At 41.6% G+C, this 17,410-nt stretch overlaps 2 protein-coding genes and 1 pseudogene across 2 annotated transcripts; 1 reads left to right on the forward strand and 2 right to left on the reverse strand.

Moving 5' to 3' along the window:
* Positions 1-100: 100 nt before the first annotated feature.
* On the reverse strand, positions 101-1,256 carry LOC103972691 (NDR1/HIN1-like protein 13). Its single transcript, XM_009387035.3, has one exon. The coding sequence runs from the start codon at positions 931-933 to the stop codon at positions 259-261; it is 675 nt and encodes a 224-aa protein (XP_009385310.2). The 5' UTR covers positions 934-1,256; the 3' UTR covers positions 101-258.
* Positions 1,257-1,456: 200 nt separating this feature from the next.
* LOC103972504 (fructose-bisphosphate aldolase 1, cytoplasmic-like) lies at positions 1,457-6,501 on the reverse strand (annotated as a pseudogene).
* Positions 6,502-8,257: 1,756 nt separating this feature from the next.
* Positions 8,258-10,190, forward strand: LOC135626676 (GDSL esterase/lipase At3g48460-like). Its single transcript, XM_065132169.1, has 2 exons — positions 8,258-8,938; positions 9,533-10,190. Exons 1-2 carry the CDS (start codon positions 8,288-8,290, stop codon positions 10,055-10,057), a joined length of 1,176 nt encoding a protein of 391 aa, XP_064988241.1. The 5' UTR covers positions 8,258-8,287; the 3' UTR covers positions 10,058-10,190.
* The last annotated feature ends 7,220 nt before the right edge of the window (positions 10,191-17,410 follow it).

Below are 17,410 nucleotides of genomic sequence, written 5' to 3' on the forward strand. Positions count from 1 at the left end.
TAGGTGATAATGTGGGTAGTGATCGATCGAGCAAACGAATGATATGTATTGTTGTTCTCTCGGTAGGTGATACTGTGGGAAGTGATCGATCGAGCAAACGAAAGAAAAAGGAGTATTGAATTGATAATGCAAGTAAACGAGCGTCCGAGGGAGTAGTAATGTGTAAAAGAAAACACGTTTCAGAAATAAGGAAGATTAGTAGAAGAAATAAAAGGCGGCGGTGGCGGGAGTAATAACGAGACGGCGGTGCTCTCCGTATCAGTGCTTGGTGGTGCACCTACTGGACTGCAGCGCTCCGTTTGGCGGGCCCCCGACGAAGATGTCGCAGCGACCATGCAGCCAGTACGTGTAGTGCAACCAGCTCCCCAGATCCAATCTGGTGCGGAACGAGCCGACCAACTCCAGGGACAACCCTTCCCCCATCTTTCCGCCCCGCAACGCGTCGGCCACCTTCCCCGGCAGCGGCACCTGGCTCGATATCATGTGCACGGTCCGCAGCACCGACTCCCCCCTCCCCTCCTCGAACGGCTCCACGGCCTGCGTCGCGATCATGGTGCCTTGGTAATACAGGTCCAGCTGCATGTAGCTGAAGCTCACGTACACCTTCTCGTTGGGGTTGGAGAAGTTGGCGAGGATGGTCAGGTCGGCGTTGAGGGTGCCGACGTCGATGTAGGCACCGTTGAGGGTGACGCTGGAGATCTCGAGCCGGGGATTCCTCGGCCGGAAGACGAGGTAGATGATGAGGACGGCGAGCCCGCCGAGGATGATGGCGACCCAGAGCAAAGTGCAGAACGCCGCCGCGAACCATGCGACAGGGTGAGTCGGGGGCGACGCTTGCGGCCGGATGATGAGCTTGGCAGTCTGCGGCGGCTGGGGCTGCCCCTGCGCCGGCTGGTGGTGAGACGAGTGGCCTGCTCGGTTCTCACCGTGCATGGTGAGGCGGAGCAAGGAACTGGAGGATGGATCATGGAGGAGGCGAGACAAAAGAGTGGTGGTGCTTCTATAGAGGGCTAGAAAGCCAAAAGAAGAAGAAAATAAAAAGAAAGGAAGGGGGATGTGAGGAGGCAAGGCATCAAACGGTTCGCAAACAGGGCCATGTCTTCTGGTTCTACAAGCAACCCGTGGATGCCATTCAGCTGAGATGGTTGACGCCTTACTTTAAATCATTATAATGCGACCGGGAACTTGCTGTGTGTGTATATATATATGCTACTGTTTTGTCCTTTTTAATCTGGGAGATCCTATTGGATGGATAAACACACCTCAGTATGATGCACGTATACATGTGTGTGTGTGTGTGTGTGCAAGTTCTTATAATTTACAGGACTCTTATGTACACATGCTAAACATAAATTTGTCACTTGGAAATGAACTTAAGTTTAGAGAATCCTTAATCAGTAAATGTGTCATCAAAGAAGATTGATCAAAGGAACGTGAATTGATATAAGAAGAAGAAGAAAAAAAAGAGGATAAAGATCTCACTCATACGTATATAAAAATCCATACAATAAATCGAAATATCAATGATATAAGAAAAAGAAGAATAAGGTAGGTAGGTTTATGGTATCTCCAGCGGCCCAAGATAATCCTTCACAGATACACAGATACAGATAATAAAACAAAAGACATTTTCCAATCCTGAGCAATGCTATCATCAACTGAAAGAGGCACATCTCCTTTTGGCAGAGAAAACATGGTCCAACTCTTCTGAAAACACTGGATCGAAGAAAGCAAAAATCAGCCAGCCATGAAAGTAAAACAAATACCCTTTCAAGTGATGACGAAAACCTAAACAGTAAATCCTCAAGGCACAATGCCTCCGGACTTATTTAAGCAGCAGAGATTGAAGATCCCTGGTTCCAGCATTACTTCAAACTCAGATGTCATGAAAAAAAAATGGTGTTGGTAGAAAGTGATCAATACTTGTAGTCCTTGACATGGAGGCTCTCTGAGACACTCTCACCCCCAGCAGCATCACCCTTGTATGACCCAAGTGTTGCCTCTGAGTTTGCCTTGCACCTGGCGAGGAAGGCAGTCCTTGCCTTCTCAACATTCTCCTCCTTACCTGCCCATGCCTTGAGTGTGCTTTGCTGCAGAGCCCGACCGAACGACAAGGACAGCGACCATGGCTTCTTCCCCTGCAGCTTGTTCATAGCATTCAGGTTCAGTGTAGCCTCCTCTTCGCTTTGTCCTCCTGAAAGGAAGACGATCGCAGGGACAGCAGCAGGAACGGTCCTCTGGAGAGCTAGCACAGTATGCTCAGCAACCACCTCAGGAGCTAACTTTGCTGATTCTGACCCTGGTGTCACCATGTTTCGTTTCAGCAGAGATCCCTCCAGAGGAACATGGTGATCATTTAGTGCTTTGTATGTAGCATGCAGCGAGCACCCGCTCTGTAATCTTAGCACATTTTGCAATAACATGTGGCCCATCAACCAAGGATCTCTGGTTCTATGATTGGGACGAGACCATTCTCCTGACGGATGATAGCATAGCGTGCCAATCCATTAGCATTTGCGTCGATTGCCAGTTGCGATGGTTCATTTGAGCCGATCTTGAGAACAGCACGCCACTTGGCAAAGCGAGCCCCTGCCTCGTAGTACTTCTTGCAGCGTTTGCCCAGGTCATCATGACCCTGGGTAGTGGTCTCACCATTGGTACCTGCAAGTTCAATGGTACCCTTGTCTACCTTGATACCAGGAAGGACTCCCCCCTCCTTGAGGACTTTGACGAAAGGCTTCCCACTGGCTGTCTTCTGGTAGAGGGTCTCCTAGAAGAGGATGACACCACTGAGGTACCGGAGGGCTCCAGGGGTGCAAAAGAGAAGTTCGCGGAGAGCTCGGCGATTCTCCTCGACATTCTCCACATTGATGCTGGAAAGGCGCTTGCCAATTGTACCAGTGGACTCATCAGCAGCAAGGATACCCTTGCCAGGGGTGCCAATGTATGCAGCATTGGCAATAAGCTCATCTGCAAAATGAAGGAATGCAAACTGGTATTCATTTGTGCATAAATTTACATATAACGGGAAAGAACACATAAACAATCAGATAAAACATTATGATAAAAAATATATAAATAAAAATATCATTTATGTTGAAAAACTTGAGTTTAACCATTTTTGAGTTAGTAGTTAGTTAATGGATCAATGATCCTATCAAACCGGATGATAACATATGTTCTGGAAGGAATAGGAAATAGAAGCACAAATGTGAAAAATGTAAAGAAGAAAAAGGTTATAAGAGGCAATACAGAATAAATGGACAATATCTAACTAAAACTTGTGTCAGCCTGATTCTAAACAACATAATTTACCTTCTTTCTTGCAGTAATTGCAAGAGTGAACCATGAAACCACTGGATGAACCAATTGAAACCAATTTTACAATTAGCTACTGTAAAGCTTTGCTCATTTTTAAAAATATTTCAGTGTCATCTCAAAAAACCCAACCACATGTTGATAGTTCATTATTACTAAGCATTCTTCAGAAGGTTCAAGCATATTAGTACTGCCAGGAACTCCAGGCTGGTTACAGAAGAAACAAAAAAGTTATCAGCAACAACTCCGAGTCTCGCTAAGATTTCTAGCAGTAGTTAAAATGTATTGACACACAGCAGCAAACATAACTTCTCCTTAAATTAAATGCTGATGGACATATTGGAGTTGATTAGTCTTCACTGAGTACTTTTTTCTCTTGGACCTAAGTACAAGAGTGATTAAAATCAAAAACAGCTTCCAACAATGTCGTAAGGAAACTACATGTTGATGCTTGTGCAGGTTTAGACATCTGACCAACATAATTATGATGAAAGGGCAATAACAGATGCAGATTCCCAAGCACTCATATACAATCAGCATAGTTGGAATCAGTAGCCAACCATGAAGATATTGCGAGTGCATAAGCTGCTTCATAATCATTCATCACCATCCCAATGCAACTTTTTTCTTCACAAATAACTACTGTCGTTAATATGCTGGAACATGGACCATGTTGACATGTGATAGTATGCCATGGTTTTTTAGACATTTACCTATTGCCTATACATGTCACTATACCAGCTTTGTAAATGAGTAGGATTTCCAAGAACATTTGCTCCTCAGATTCAATAAGATCACATTTCATCATGAAAAGATCAAATTCTATTGCATACTCTTAAAAGGAAGGCTCCTTCTATCTAAGGTTGTGAAACTTGAGAAAAGCATGTTGCCTATAATTGTCAAGAAGATATATCTTCTTAAGTTAGTCTTTATTTTCTCCCATGTCAAGAAGATATAACTGTCAAGAAGATCTCTTTATGAGCATGATGCTCTTTGACATTATGATCATGTTGGTGATGCCCAATCATGACAACCAAAGCCCTAAAACAAATTTTGATGATGAAATGGAGAGGAAAGGAATAGAAAGGGTTAGAGGGAAAGTAAGCAAACTAACAATCTAAATAAAATACCCAAGAGATACAAACTAGGGATACAAGACATAGGAAGTACTCACCCTTAAGGAATCCATTGTATGAGAAGGAGACAACCTCTAAAAAAAGCTAGACTTGTCTTCAAATTATTTTATGCTTGCAAGACATGATATACATAATGGTTAGATTGGAAAAAATCCTTCAAGTATATGCGATTCTCGAGGCACTAATTTTTCATCATTTTTAAGAAAAATATAATTGTAAAACTAATTAAAGGCTTATAGAATAATTAAAAAACTGTTTAGGAGCTTCAAATAGCGATAAAATATTCTTTAATTCTTGGTTAGATTAACAACCATGACCTTTATAGAGAAAAATGAACATGACTTCTTTTAGAAAACTTCAAAATAGAGTTTGTGAAATGCTTCAGATTCATGACTTATTGAGCTTTCTAACTGTGTATAATATGCCTCATAAATATATGAGGCATTAGTCTTAGAATTAACATGAAATGAGTCCTAAAGTGTTGGTTATTAGAAACCAAGAGATTAACGTGAATATTTTAAATTATCTTGATTAAAGGCCTAGAAACACTCGGAGTCTTCCAAGTATATACTTAATTTTGCATAATATCTTTTCTGTTGCTTACTCTTTTTCCAAAACAAATAAAAAGTTTCTTCCATTACAATAAACTATTTAAAAAGTTACATTTTTTCTATTACAATAAACTGCATACAAGATGTTTACATGGATTCAAAAATGAAACCTCTCATTTGTGCAACAGTGCGTCTCAACATAGACTTACATTACCTACTTGTTACTGGAAAAGCATGAGGAATGAAAGATTGGATAGGATTATTTATACAAGACCAGAAGTATAGAACCTTTTATATCACTGTGACAAAGCTAAGGGTAGTCAAATTGCTAGATCAGAATAATGAGTTTACGGTAAAAAAAAAAGAAAAAGAAAAAGAGAATATCATATTATATTAAGAAAATTACCAATATCAGATAGTTGCTTGGCAAATAATTAACAGCTCACGTGGACAACACTAATTTAAGAACGAGTTTTAGCAGTTAAATATATTGGAAGAACGGCAAGAATTAGACTCCTCAACTGAATCTTTTGACTGTTTGATTTGGTGGTCTGAAGAGTATTAAGATACAATTGTGACCATAAACGAATCATACAGAGAAAATATAATATAGTAGATAACAGACAAAAAAGTGCAGCAAGAATACAGATAATTGGGTTGGAAGAACTACGATAGAAGGAAGAAACAAAAGTGAGACGGCAAAATTCAGGATATGTAGGTGTCAATGTAATGCAGATGGTTAGAACATTTTTCGTCATAAAAGCTTGAACCCTAAAGACCAAGGTGGTTTCCGGATAAACAGCAGCAAAATAGGATCATGGGCCATACATATAATTAACAAAGTAATCATACGAAGTAGAGCTATAAATAATACTTATAAAGCGAAAAAGGAGCAAGTTGTGTAACCAATACGAACATTACGGCCCGACCATCAAAGATAGACGCTTTTAAGCTAAATATGAAGCCACGAAACCTGGATTCCCCATACTCTGATCGATCCATAATAGTAAAAGAAACTATCATATGTGTGCAAAGGTTTAAAAAGAACTCAATCGATAGATGCAACCCAGTTCAAATCTACGAAAAACACAAATCCAACGAACAAACCAACCAAAGTTTCCTGCTTTATGAAATCCAGCCGGTGAAGATCCAGAAAACCACGAGGTAGGATTAAAAAAACATCAAATGTCCCCCAAAGAAAGAAGAAGCAAAGAAAAAAAGAATTCGTGAAAACCTACGCTGTCGGAGAGGAGAAGGAGGAGATGTGTCAGGGGTAATACCGTGATACTGGCCGCAGTAGGCAGACATCTCGGATCGACAGGATGATCAAAAGAGGGTGGGTCAAGATTGGGCGCGGTGCACAGAGAAAGGGCTTGAAGGGGTCGATTTTAGGTGTTAAATGGAGGCGGAGATCGGCGAGGAAGCGATGGGTGCGGTCAGCAGATTCGTCGCCATAGGTGAGGGTGCTGCTTTTGGGTAACACAAGTGGGTGGCAGCTCTGATACTCCTTGAGCCACCGACAATTACCGGCATCACGTACCAGAGGGCTCCTGCGTGGGTCCCGCTAACCCTCGTGACCAACCACCGCGTGTGTGGACCAATTGGTAGAGGAAGGTCAAGTAGACGGACGCGGAGGACGCTGCGTGGCATACACGAGCGAGTCAGCCCCGACAATTGTCAGGGTGACACGGTCATTGGGCCCCCGTATGCCGAGGGATCTATCTCATCACCGCTCTCCCTTCTCAGTATCATTTTTACTTACCCACACTGTAGACGTATGTACACAATCACGAGATAAAAGGAGTAGTAGAAAAAGGATATCTTTACGCCATGTTTTAGATATAAAAGCTGTCGTTAATTAGTAGAAAAGAAGAAGAAGAAGAAGAAGAAGAAGAAGAAGAAGAAGAAAATAATATGTTGATCATTCGAGTGGATGATTACACAAATAATGCGTCAAGGAGGTGCAAATGAGGATGGAAGGAAGATTCCAAACCAAGAACCAAGCAAGCTTGAGAATAAAGTTGAGCATTCGTGCATATATTATAGAAGCAACATAGGCCGGGAATGTCGTGAAAGCGTCGGCATCTTTAAAGATTAGCTGAAGAGAACAAGATGAATACTAATTTTAGTTCTGCAACTTTCGACATTTGGTGGCATGTCTCTTCTATTTTTCGATATTCTGATCAAATATTAGCACATCGAATTAGTATAAGGAGTTTATCCAAGTCAACAGATTGATCAGAGGTCTTTCCATCTCAACCATTCCTATAGCACATCGAACACATATTATTTCTGATCCTACTCAAGCCTCAATATTAACCATAAGCTTCCGATGGTATACAGGTAATCCTCGATGACACCGACCCACCTGGCCATGCAGAACAATTGTTGCCTGCTGCTGCTCATAAGCTCTCGTTATGTTGTTAGAATTATAAGCTCAAGTAAATCTGTATTATTAGTTACGTAGAGTTAATATTTTGTCAGTAGAGATATTTTTGATCCTCGCCGATGGGAGCATAAAGCTTTCTTGTAAGGTGTATTACAATCACTGGTTATCTATCTTTTGAGTCTTATATTTTTGAGATCACATCTTTTACTGTGCCTGCGTTGCAGTGATCACCCACATGCGTGTCGTCGTTAGCATATTTAGTGAGCCCTTACAAGATGAGCTGCCACACCACTCCTGTCGATGCAATCAAAGACTGGACGATCATTAATATGCACGCACTGTTTCATGAACTTGCACCGGACGCCGCCCACATGCCCGGCAAGACAGGTAATCCGGAGGAGGGATGTGAGCGTTCATTGCAGGAGTCCGTCTTAGGATGGTTGGTCGGAGCTCCCCTGCCACATGATAAATTCACCGAAAGAATTGATCGCCACCCCAACCACCTCCTCTTCCTCCTCCTCTCAGAACATTAAAAACAACCTTCAAGCACCATCAATCTCCCAACCACACCAGCTTATCACCAAGCAACATTTTCTGCAAGGATTTACCGCACCGACGATCGCATTTCTAGCTCTCGAGTGCAGTATGGAATCACACTAACATGCACTTCATGTCTCCGTGCATAAATGGTGCTCACCAACTCCCCATTTCTAATTTTTTTCACCTCGACCGAAGCATCGAATAAGGTTAGGTTAACAAGTTACTATGAGCAAATGATTGTGACACCACCAGACGACTTGAGCTGCTCCGCATCCATCCGACTATATAAACAACCCTTTGCTAGTTCATACATACACCAACCGCAGAGAGAGGCTCCCGACTCAACCGACACGATGGTTGGCTCTCATCCCTCCGTCACCGTCACCATCTCTTTCCTCCTCCTCGTTCTACCACCGACTCCTTTCTGTTTCGTTACTGGTTCCGCAACTGGTGCGACGCAGCGGCGACGCCATTTCTCAAAGATCTATGCCTTTGGAGACTCCTTCACCGACACCGGCAACACCCACTCGACCACGGGTCCATACTCCTTTGGATACGTCTCCTCGCCTCCCTATGGTACCACCTTCTTTCGCCACTCCACCAACAGGTATTCCGATGGCCGCCTGGTGGTCGACTTCCTCGCCTCCATGCTCTCGCTTCCGTTCCTGCCACCATACCTCGACAGGGCTGCTGATTTCTCCCACGGCGTCAACTTTGCGGTTGCTGGATCCACAGCGATCGAACATGACTTCTTTGTGAAGAACAACGTCACGATCGATATCACCCCCCAGTCTCTAATGACACAGCTCATGTGGTTTGACAAATACCTGGAGGAGAAAGGCTGCAAAACGAGGGGATCACGTCGGTGTCGAGCAGCGACAGCAGACGCGCTCTTCTGGGTGGGTGAGATCGGAGCCAACGACTACGCTTATGGTTTTACATCGACCCTGTCCCCCACCGTCATTCAGCAACTTGCCGTCAAGAAGGTCTTCGACTTTGTAGAGGTTTGTACATTCCAACCCTTTTGTCTCGTGACCGGTAAATAGCCTTTTAAATCTTTTTCTTACACAACACCATCTATAAAACAAGAACAAATGAGAACAACAACTATAGTACACAGCATACGACCACTCGTTTAATACTAGCACATTCATATGTACGTATCCTAATCAACAAATATTGGTTTGAGTTTTTCTCTCTTAGAAGCCTACAGAAAGGATATTTCATCTGTTTCTCCATCTACCTACCGGTACTTGCAGAAACTCTCTCCGCCCACCAACACAAGCTACTCTTTTTGCTAATGAGCAACTTCCGATATTAATATGAGATAGAAACAACTGACCACTGACCATTGAATTCTTCACCGGTCTATAAAATGCTGCCTCTGACGGTCAACAAAATCAAACTATGGAACTGTCTCATCAAAAGAAAAGAAAATCTTATTAAGATCGTTACAGCAAAGAACATTCAGATGACTTATTTGGCTAAAGAAGATGAATGTGGGTTTTGTTTCCCAACTCGATGAAGATCATGAACTCTTCTTCTTCTTCGGAAAATGAACATATATTCTCATATTTTTATTTTGCATTGGTCGACAGGCTCTGCTAATCAGAGGCGCCAAGTACATTGTGGTTCAAGGTTTGCCATTGACAGGGTGTCTACCACTAACCTTGACGCTGGCACCGTCCGACGACAGAGATGACATTGGCTGTGTTGCAAGCGTGAACCGCCAAAGCTACAACCATAATGCCATTGTTCAGAACGAGTTACAAGAACTAAGGGACCGATTTCCTGAAGCTATCATCTCATATGCTGACTTCCTGGGTGCACACCATAACGTGATGAAACACCCAGCAGCCTATGGTTTTACGGAGAAGTTAAAGGTTTGCTGCGGTAGCGGGGGTGATCCTTATAATTTTGACCTATTTGCCACATGTGGCTCCCCAAATGTTACCACAGCCTGCCCTGAACCTAACAAGTTCATAAACTGGGATGGAGTCCACCTGACCGAAGCAATGTACAAAGTTGTGGCCGACGTGTTCTTCCACCATGGTTACTGTAAACCATCCTTTGATGTGCTACTTACCGCCAAGAGTCTGGAGAGTCGAGTGGAACATCTGTAATGCTTGATATGGAGGCCCTTAATATTGGTTGATGCATAAGTTGCGACCGGATAAATCTTAGAGCTAGGTATGTTCTCTGATGGTGTATCGACTCTCCCGGTTAATGCTTGGAACAATGCGGAACAGAAAAGCTCAGAACCAACGTCACCCTAACACACCATACTATATCCCGACTTTCATAGCATTAACACCTCCTGATATGCCATGTATACCATTGGCCGGTGAGTCAGCCCGATTATTTTATTATCGAATGTGCAAGTGTATCCCAATGTCTCCTCCTCGCTTATGTGGGGGGGTTGACGTGATAAGCCAACATAGGAGGTCTGCTAGGGAGACGGTTTGCTGAGGACGATATCACATTAGAACGAAGAGGTCGAGCAGAGGAACAAGGGTCTTTCTTGCTGTGGGGTCATCTTTTAACTATCAGTCATCTCTTGGCAGCATAGTCGTCTCCTAGCATTGGGGCTATTTCCTGGCCGCCAATGGTCCTGCACAATAGGTCTACGTCGGGGGCTTTTTAACTCGTCCCCTTTGATGCTTAAGTCAACGCAAGGTAGAGGGGGAGAAAGACTATAGCATGAGCTGTATAAATGAGAGAGTAGAGAGATTATTACCTGCTTCCCCCTCCTAGCGCTTAGCCATGAGCATGTTTTTTATACCTAGGCCCGAGCGATCTGGACATACTTTTAATTAAGGCCCATCGCATTTTAAATGGCAGAGGCATTAATGACATGTCAGCCAAGAGGTGGCTAGGGAGGCTAGGGCATGCTATCATTAATGATCATTGATTTTCATATCTTTATTATCTTTTAGTTCACGTGACAAAGGGAGCTAGAGGGTACCAATATTATCCCTATCACCTCGTCATGAAGACCCAAATGATCGGGTCGAGAAATCAGCCCCTAGCGTTGACCTTTTATGCAAGGCCCACGAGGAGACAAGGCTCATCTCGGCTTAACCCTAGAATCTTGAGGAGGTTAGAGCATATCTCAGTTTGACTTATGAGCTACCTCGGATACTCACCTACCACCTTGAGACCACTCTTGCTGAACTCTCCCTAACTCTAACCCTTTCGCTCAACTTGTCAATCGAAGACAATAGGTACTTTTTAGTCAACAGACTTATCAGGTCAACAAATCATCCAAAGATATAGATGACCTACTGTCAGAGGAAACAAGACCACGTTTAATAAAATTTTAAGGGTAAACTTTACTCAGCAAACTTGCCTTATAATGATCTATTTCAATTATAATCGTTGCAAACTTATTGTGATTTCACTATATTGTCAATATCCTTTTAGCACAATATCATTATAGTTAGTATTATTCTAAAACTTAGTGGAACTTAGCATGCATTTATCAAAAGTAAAGAAAATAGACCTATTAAGTCGTAGGTCTAATTCATGTTGTCTCGATTGGTATGACCTGATCTCGATGGGAGATTAAATAGTTGGTTCTAGAATATGTTGGTCGCAAGTGCCTAACAAGTTAATCACACGTGAAGGCACTTGTGACACGTTGTATAATTTTTTTAGTTATTATTCTTATTATGATATTTTCTTACTTTACATTATATATATATATATATATATATATATAATTATGATATCCTTGTATTTATACAATGAGAATTGGATCATGATAATAAGACTAATTAGCCTTTAAACATAAATCTTAGATATTCTCGGTTATAGGTTACTCGAGAGGGATATCAAAATAATTAGACAAACTAGTGTGCTATATACCCATCTATATGATAGAGATAGTTGGTCTCATAGCTGCTTATGTGGGAACACTAGGGATATAATGTAGGTACTTATTGGAGAATGAGTTCACTTAATATTCCGCTTACGAAACGTTGGACGGTTGATGATATATCATTGTCAAACAACGATTTTATGGTCCTAATTATGTATCTGGTCATTAGACTTGAGACACCAAGAATGTTTTATTTTAGTACTTCATTCTTTAATACTGGACTCATATATCCAAAAGTTTCACATCTAACACAGTCGATCATTGAGAGTAGTAGTTAACCTTACGAATGCTATTGAGTGTCAATAGAGGAACATCCACTATCGGTATAATGAGAGGAATACCCTAAGTACTCAAATAAATCCCTAGCTATGGTCGATCAAATCATGATGAATCCAATAAGCGTGAGACTCGGATTGAAAGAAAAGTTCTCTAGGAGAATCTGATGAGAGTAAGACTTGAATAAATTCCATATGGGCTTGATAGTACCAGACTCGATATATGGTCTCTAGAATAATAAATGAATGATGAACTTTATATACATGGTAATTGAAAGCAGATAGGTCTAATGGATTATATCACTCTGTACAATTTGAGGACTATAGCATAGTGGTCTAGTACATCCATAGTCGATATGTTTAGTGAATTATTATGAGGATAATAATTTACTGAGTCATAAGGAGTTTTGATAGGTGCAACTCAGGCTAGCTTGATATTGAGCCTAGAGGGTCACACACATATAATAGACAATACAACCTGTAGATGATTGGATATGAGATATCCAATAAGTCATTGTTTTATTGGATCAATTGGGCGAGACTCGATAGGGCTTAAAGTGGTTATTAGATAAGAATCTAGCATCTATTAAGCAAGATAATTTGATGAGGATCTTACTAGTAACAGGTGCCCTATAGGTTAATCACGTGAGTGATGACACATGTGATACGATGCATAGTCTTTTTAGTTATTATTATTATTATATTTTTTATTTTATATTGCCTAACTAATATATGTATATGGATTTGTACAATGGGAATTGGATCATGATAAAATCATGATAATGAGACTAATTCACCTATAAACAATGACCATAATTATTCTCGATCATAGGTTACTTGAAAGGAACATCGAGATAACCAGAGAGACTGATGTATTATATACTTATCCATATGATGAATGTAGCTGATCTCATAACTGCTTGTGTGAGGACACCGTGGATATGGTGCAAGTGTTCATTGGAGAATAAGTTCACTAAATGATTTAATTACGGAATGTTGAATAGTTAATAATACATCATCATCAAACAACGGTTCCGTAGTCCTAGTTGTGTATCTGATCCTTAGACTTAAGATATCAAGGATACCCCATATGAGTACTCCACTCTTTGATACCATACTAGTTTGGAAGTTTCAAATCTAGCACAATTGGTCATCAAAAGTGATAGCCAATCTTATGAGGGCAATTATGTATTAACAGAGGATCATCCACTCTTAGTGTCATCAAAGGAATGTCACATGTGTTCTCGCTTAGGAAAATCCCTAGATAGGGTCGTTCGGATTGAGAGAGAATGAGTTCTCAGGGAGAATTCGATTAGAGGGAGACTCGAATAGATTTCGGATGGGCTTGATAGCACCATGCCCAATATGTGGTATTTGGGATATTAGATGGATGAATGACTATAGATACATAATAATTGAGGGCAGATAAGTCCAATGTATGAGATCCCCCTATACCGTTTAAGGACTATGGCGTATCGGCCTAGTGCATCTATAATCATGAGTTGAGTGAATTATCACTTATAGTGATTAAGCAAGAGCTATATTTTTAATGAGTGCTTCAGTTAATATTTTTAACTTCGGATTAAGAGCTATATCTTAGGAAGCAATAATTGTGTTATCAAAATCGGAAGCATAATATGTAGCTACAACATCAATAACTTATCAAGCAATATGGCTTAAAAGACTTTTTTGAAAACTTCATTTGGAACAAAAATAAATAATTAAAATATTTTGTGATAACAAAGCCACACTTATAAAGATGAAGAATCTAACATTTCATAAAAGAACGAAGCATATAAAGATATATGATCATTTCATCTTAGAATATTATAATAAGTGGAGCACTAACAACGAAGGATTGTAGAACATATAAATAAGTTTTAGATATTCTCATCAAGTCACTTTCATTTCGGAATCATGTTTATTTTATAAATAATATCTCAAATTGGTATATGTGACTATAAATCAATAAAGAGAGTATTGAGAATTAATTCATAGGTAGTTATTGTTTTTTATAGTTCTAATCATATTCTACATGGTTTTACTTAAATGATACATGATCTAAAAAGTTATAATCTTGAGATAGTTCCTTTACCTATCTTAATCATAGATAATATGTTAGGATGGGATAATTAACATTTGATCCTATAAAATAATATCATAATTTATGAAGTGAAAGTGTGTACTTAAAATTTTATAAGTGTTCTTAATCTTACCCTTTGTTTAATATTATTTTAATACTCTATTTTTATCATTTTCTTATCCTCCATCCCCAAATCTTCTTCGTTAGATAAGCCAGCTGGCATGGCTTCGACTTCGAGATGCACCACCACCCACGGTCACCAAGTCTGAAAGCTTAATGCTAGTTTGCTCATGATAACATTCCCACGATAGGAATTCGGTAGATGCAACTTTCAAAGTGAGAACGAGAGCTGGGACCTTGGTCTCTTTCGCCAACTCCGACGAGCAACAAGGTAGTGTGGTGGGAAAGTGTGTGGCCTCAGAGCGAGGGACAGCCCACCAAGCAACACTGTGTGTACTGCCGAAGGGAAATCATGTCGACACCATGTGTTCATCTCCCATTAATTGAAGTGGACTGCTTATATCTTCATTCCAGTACAAAATATGTCATGCATTGACCTCGTCGAAATAAAAGAATGAAATAATGGTTGGTCACTTGGTCTAATTCTCGAACATGGTTTTTGATATACGTGCCACCATCTTTTTCATGGATGCATGGATGTACGTATTGCCTGAGTTAGCAGACACCGAGAAAAATGACGTCTTAAGCATCACACGCCATGCTCCGAGTTGGATCAGCTGATGAACTAATCATCTTTTCTTTCGACTTTCCAAGTGATCAGCCTTACTTTTTTGGTCCTTTCTTTCTTTTTGGTTTCCCAAGGACTACGACTGAAAAAACACACTGCTCAAATACACACATTATGATGGCTCACCATGATGCATACTATTGCAAACTCTTTCATTTGTACAAACACCCAAATAGATTATGTGAATCGCAGACTTCCTTAGGTCACTAACTTTCCGGTGTATCTGCATTCCTCGAAGGATATTATCTTAGAAAAACTCAAATCTGAGAGGAATATATATAAATATATATATATATATATATATATATATAGTATTTTTAATCTTCCAACATATATAAACCATAGCCTGTTTGTCCTCAGGATAAAAAGCCATTGATGCGATGACAAACTTAGATGAATATAACAATAAGCTGCGCTGCAATCACGTCTGACAAGCTGGATTTCGTTGCTCGAAGCGCTTACACAGCTGGTGGTCACCAAAGTGTGGCAGATGCTGCTCGTGCATGCGCCTCTCCTGACGTGCGCTGGGCCATGCAGGATGTGCAGCGCTGCGGGCGGGCAGGCTGTATGCGTGCAGGGTGGGCAGGTGGACGTTCGAGCCCGCCAGCGCAGGCAGCCAGGCATACCCACGCCGACGGAGAGCGTCAGGCCGGCGTGTGTACGTCCGAGGCATGCACGTGCCTTCCTCCCTCCACTTGCACTGCAGTGATTGGGCTGCTCCAACACTGTTCCCACTGCCAAGTACGTAATCTTTTCTCTCCCCCTCATCGTTTTTCTTACAGCCAATATTATATATCTGAGTTGCTCGCAGGCAGACATTGGACCATTTCGTGAGGGAATAGTGGTCATAATCTATCTCGTATGCTAAGGCCAATTAGCTGGCTCTGTAGACCAACCTGTTAGTGGGTGTTCGAAATGCACATAAAAAACGAGGTTGAGTTCGATGGAGATATAGGCGTAAGTAGGTAGTGCAGTCTAATCAACGATGAGGTGAAGCCAAAGCACGTCAAACCATGTGAATTATTGTCCTGTGGCGTCCTCTCGCATATGCATGCACAGTTCTTCCAGCAACAACCTGCGAATGTGCAATTAGGGTGCTGGTCTGATATCACCAGCAGCAGACCCTGCACTTATCCGCCTTTAGTCTTTGATCCTTAACGAGCTGATAAGATTAATCGACTCGATGAAGATTAAAGGAGTTAAAAGTGTGTGTCGCGTTAATGATCTCAGCAGTGCATTTAGTGCGGCATGTACATCTCCAGCAGAATTGTCTCCGTCAAATAGTGTCCACCTTGCGGGAGGATTCACGGATATACGTACGTACACAACCTCGGAAGGTTTAATGGCCGAAGCGGTAAACGACTTCAAACAAAGTGAGGTAGTAGATTTAGTTTAATATGCTCGTTTCAAACAAAGTAAGTACGAGTTCGTGTACGCTTATCCACACAACCTCGCAAAATAATTTCTGACACCATCGCCTGCTGTCTTGTCCTGTACCGAGCTCAAGAATCTTGTTCTCAAACCAAACCCACTGACGGGTGCAATTTGTCCGTTTCCTCTCGGAAAAAGAAAGCATTCAGTGTGTCATCGTTCATCACTCACTTTCTGCTCATTAGTTGATCTGGGCGAAGAGAAACAAACCATGGGTGGCTCAGAATTTCTAATACAACTACAACTCAAATCGGGTTCAGCGTGCTGAGTTGAAAACAGATCATCCAGTAACTCGAGATACAAGAGATACGCTGCTGTGACTCGATTAATGTAACTTTGTGGAATCTTATGCACAAGTGCCGAGGCATCTCGGTTTATGGTTTCATCCATACCCAAAAGTTGAACCAGGAGATCGTCCCAAAGCGGCACGTCCAAGTACTAGGATCGGTAATTCATCTCAAAAGCATGCAATCAATCCATGATGGTGAACTCGTCGACTCCGGACACTCACTTTCACCTGTTCCATACGACCAAGATTTGATTTCCATTTATAATCCCATCACACAGGAATTTGGAACTTCCTTCATAGTTCATATGGGACCTGTCAAAAACTCCTCTATTCTGACCGCTACCAGGAGGAGTTCCAGCAGCGGGCACATCCACCACAAGTTTTGTGTGCGAGGCCTGCTCTTGTTCTTTTTACCTTCTCTTCTCCGTTGTCTTTCAGGAAATTGGAATTTGAATGTTTCCAGCCTCCTCTTTGCTTGCTTTTCTTTTCTTTGGATTAAGACTTGCATGTCCGACCCATGAACACATAGATGATGACATCTTACACAACATTGTTGGCAGCTTTTACTCCCCAAAGATGCCTGGACCTTGTGCCCCGGGGGGTGCATTATGAATGCGATCCGGTGATTCGTCTCTAGGCGGTGGATGGTGTGGACAGAGAGGCCGTGACTCGGCAGTATAAATAAACCAACCCGCTCAGGTAGAGAGCAAGAGCAGCCCCCAACTGTTGTCCGCAGAGCCACGTGCTCTCCTTCTGATAGAACTACTAGA

Source organism: Musa acuminata, chromosome BXJ2-11 (genome assembly GCF_036884655.1).
Source record: "Musa acuminata AAA Group cultivar baxijiao chromosome BXJ2-11, Cavendish_Baxijiao_AAA, whole genome shotgun sequence".
NCBI classification, from domain to species: Eukaryota; Viridiplantae; Streptophyta; class Magnoliopsida; order Zingiberales; family Musaceae; genus Musa; species Musa acuminata.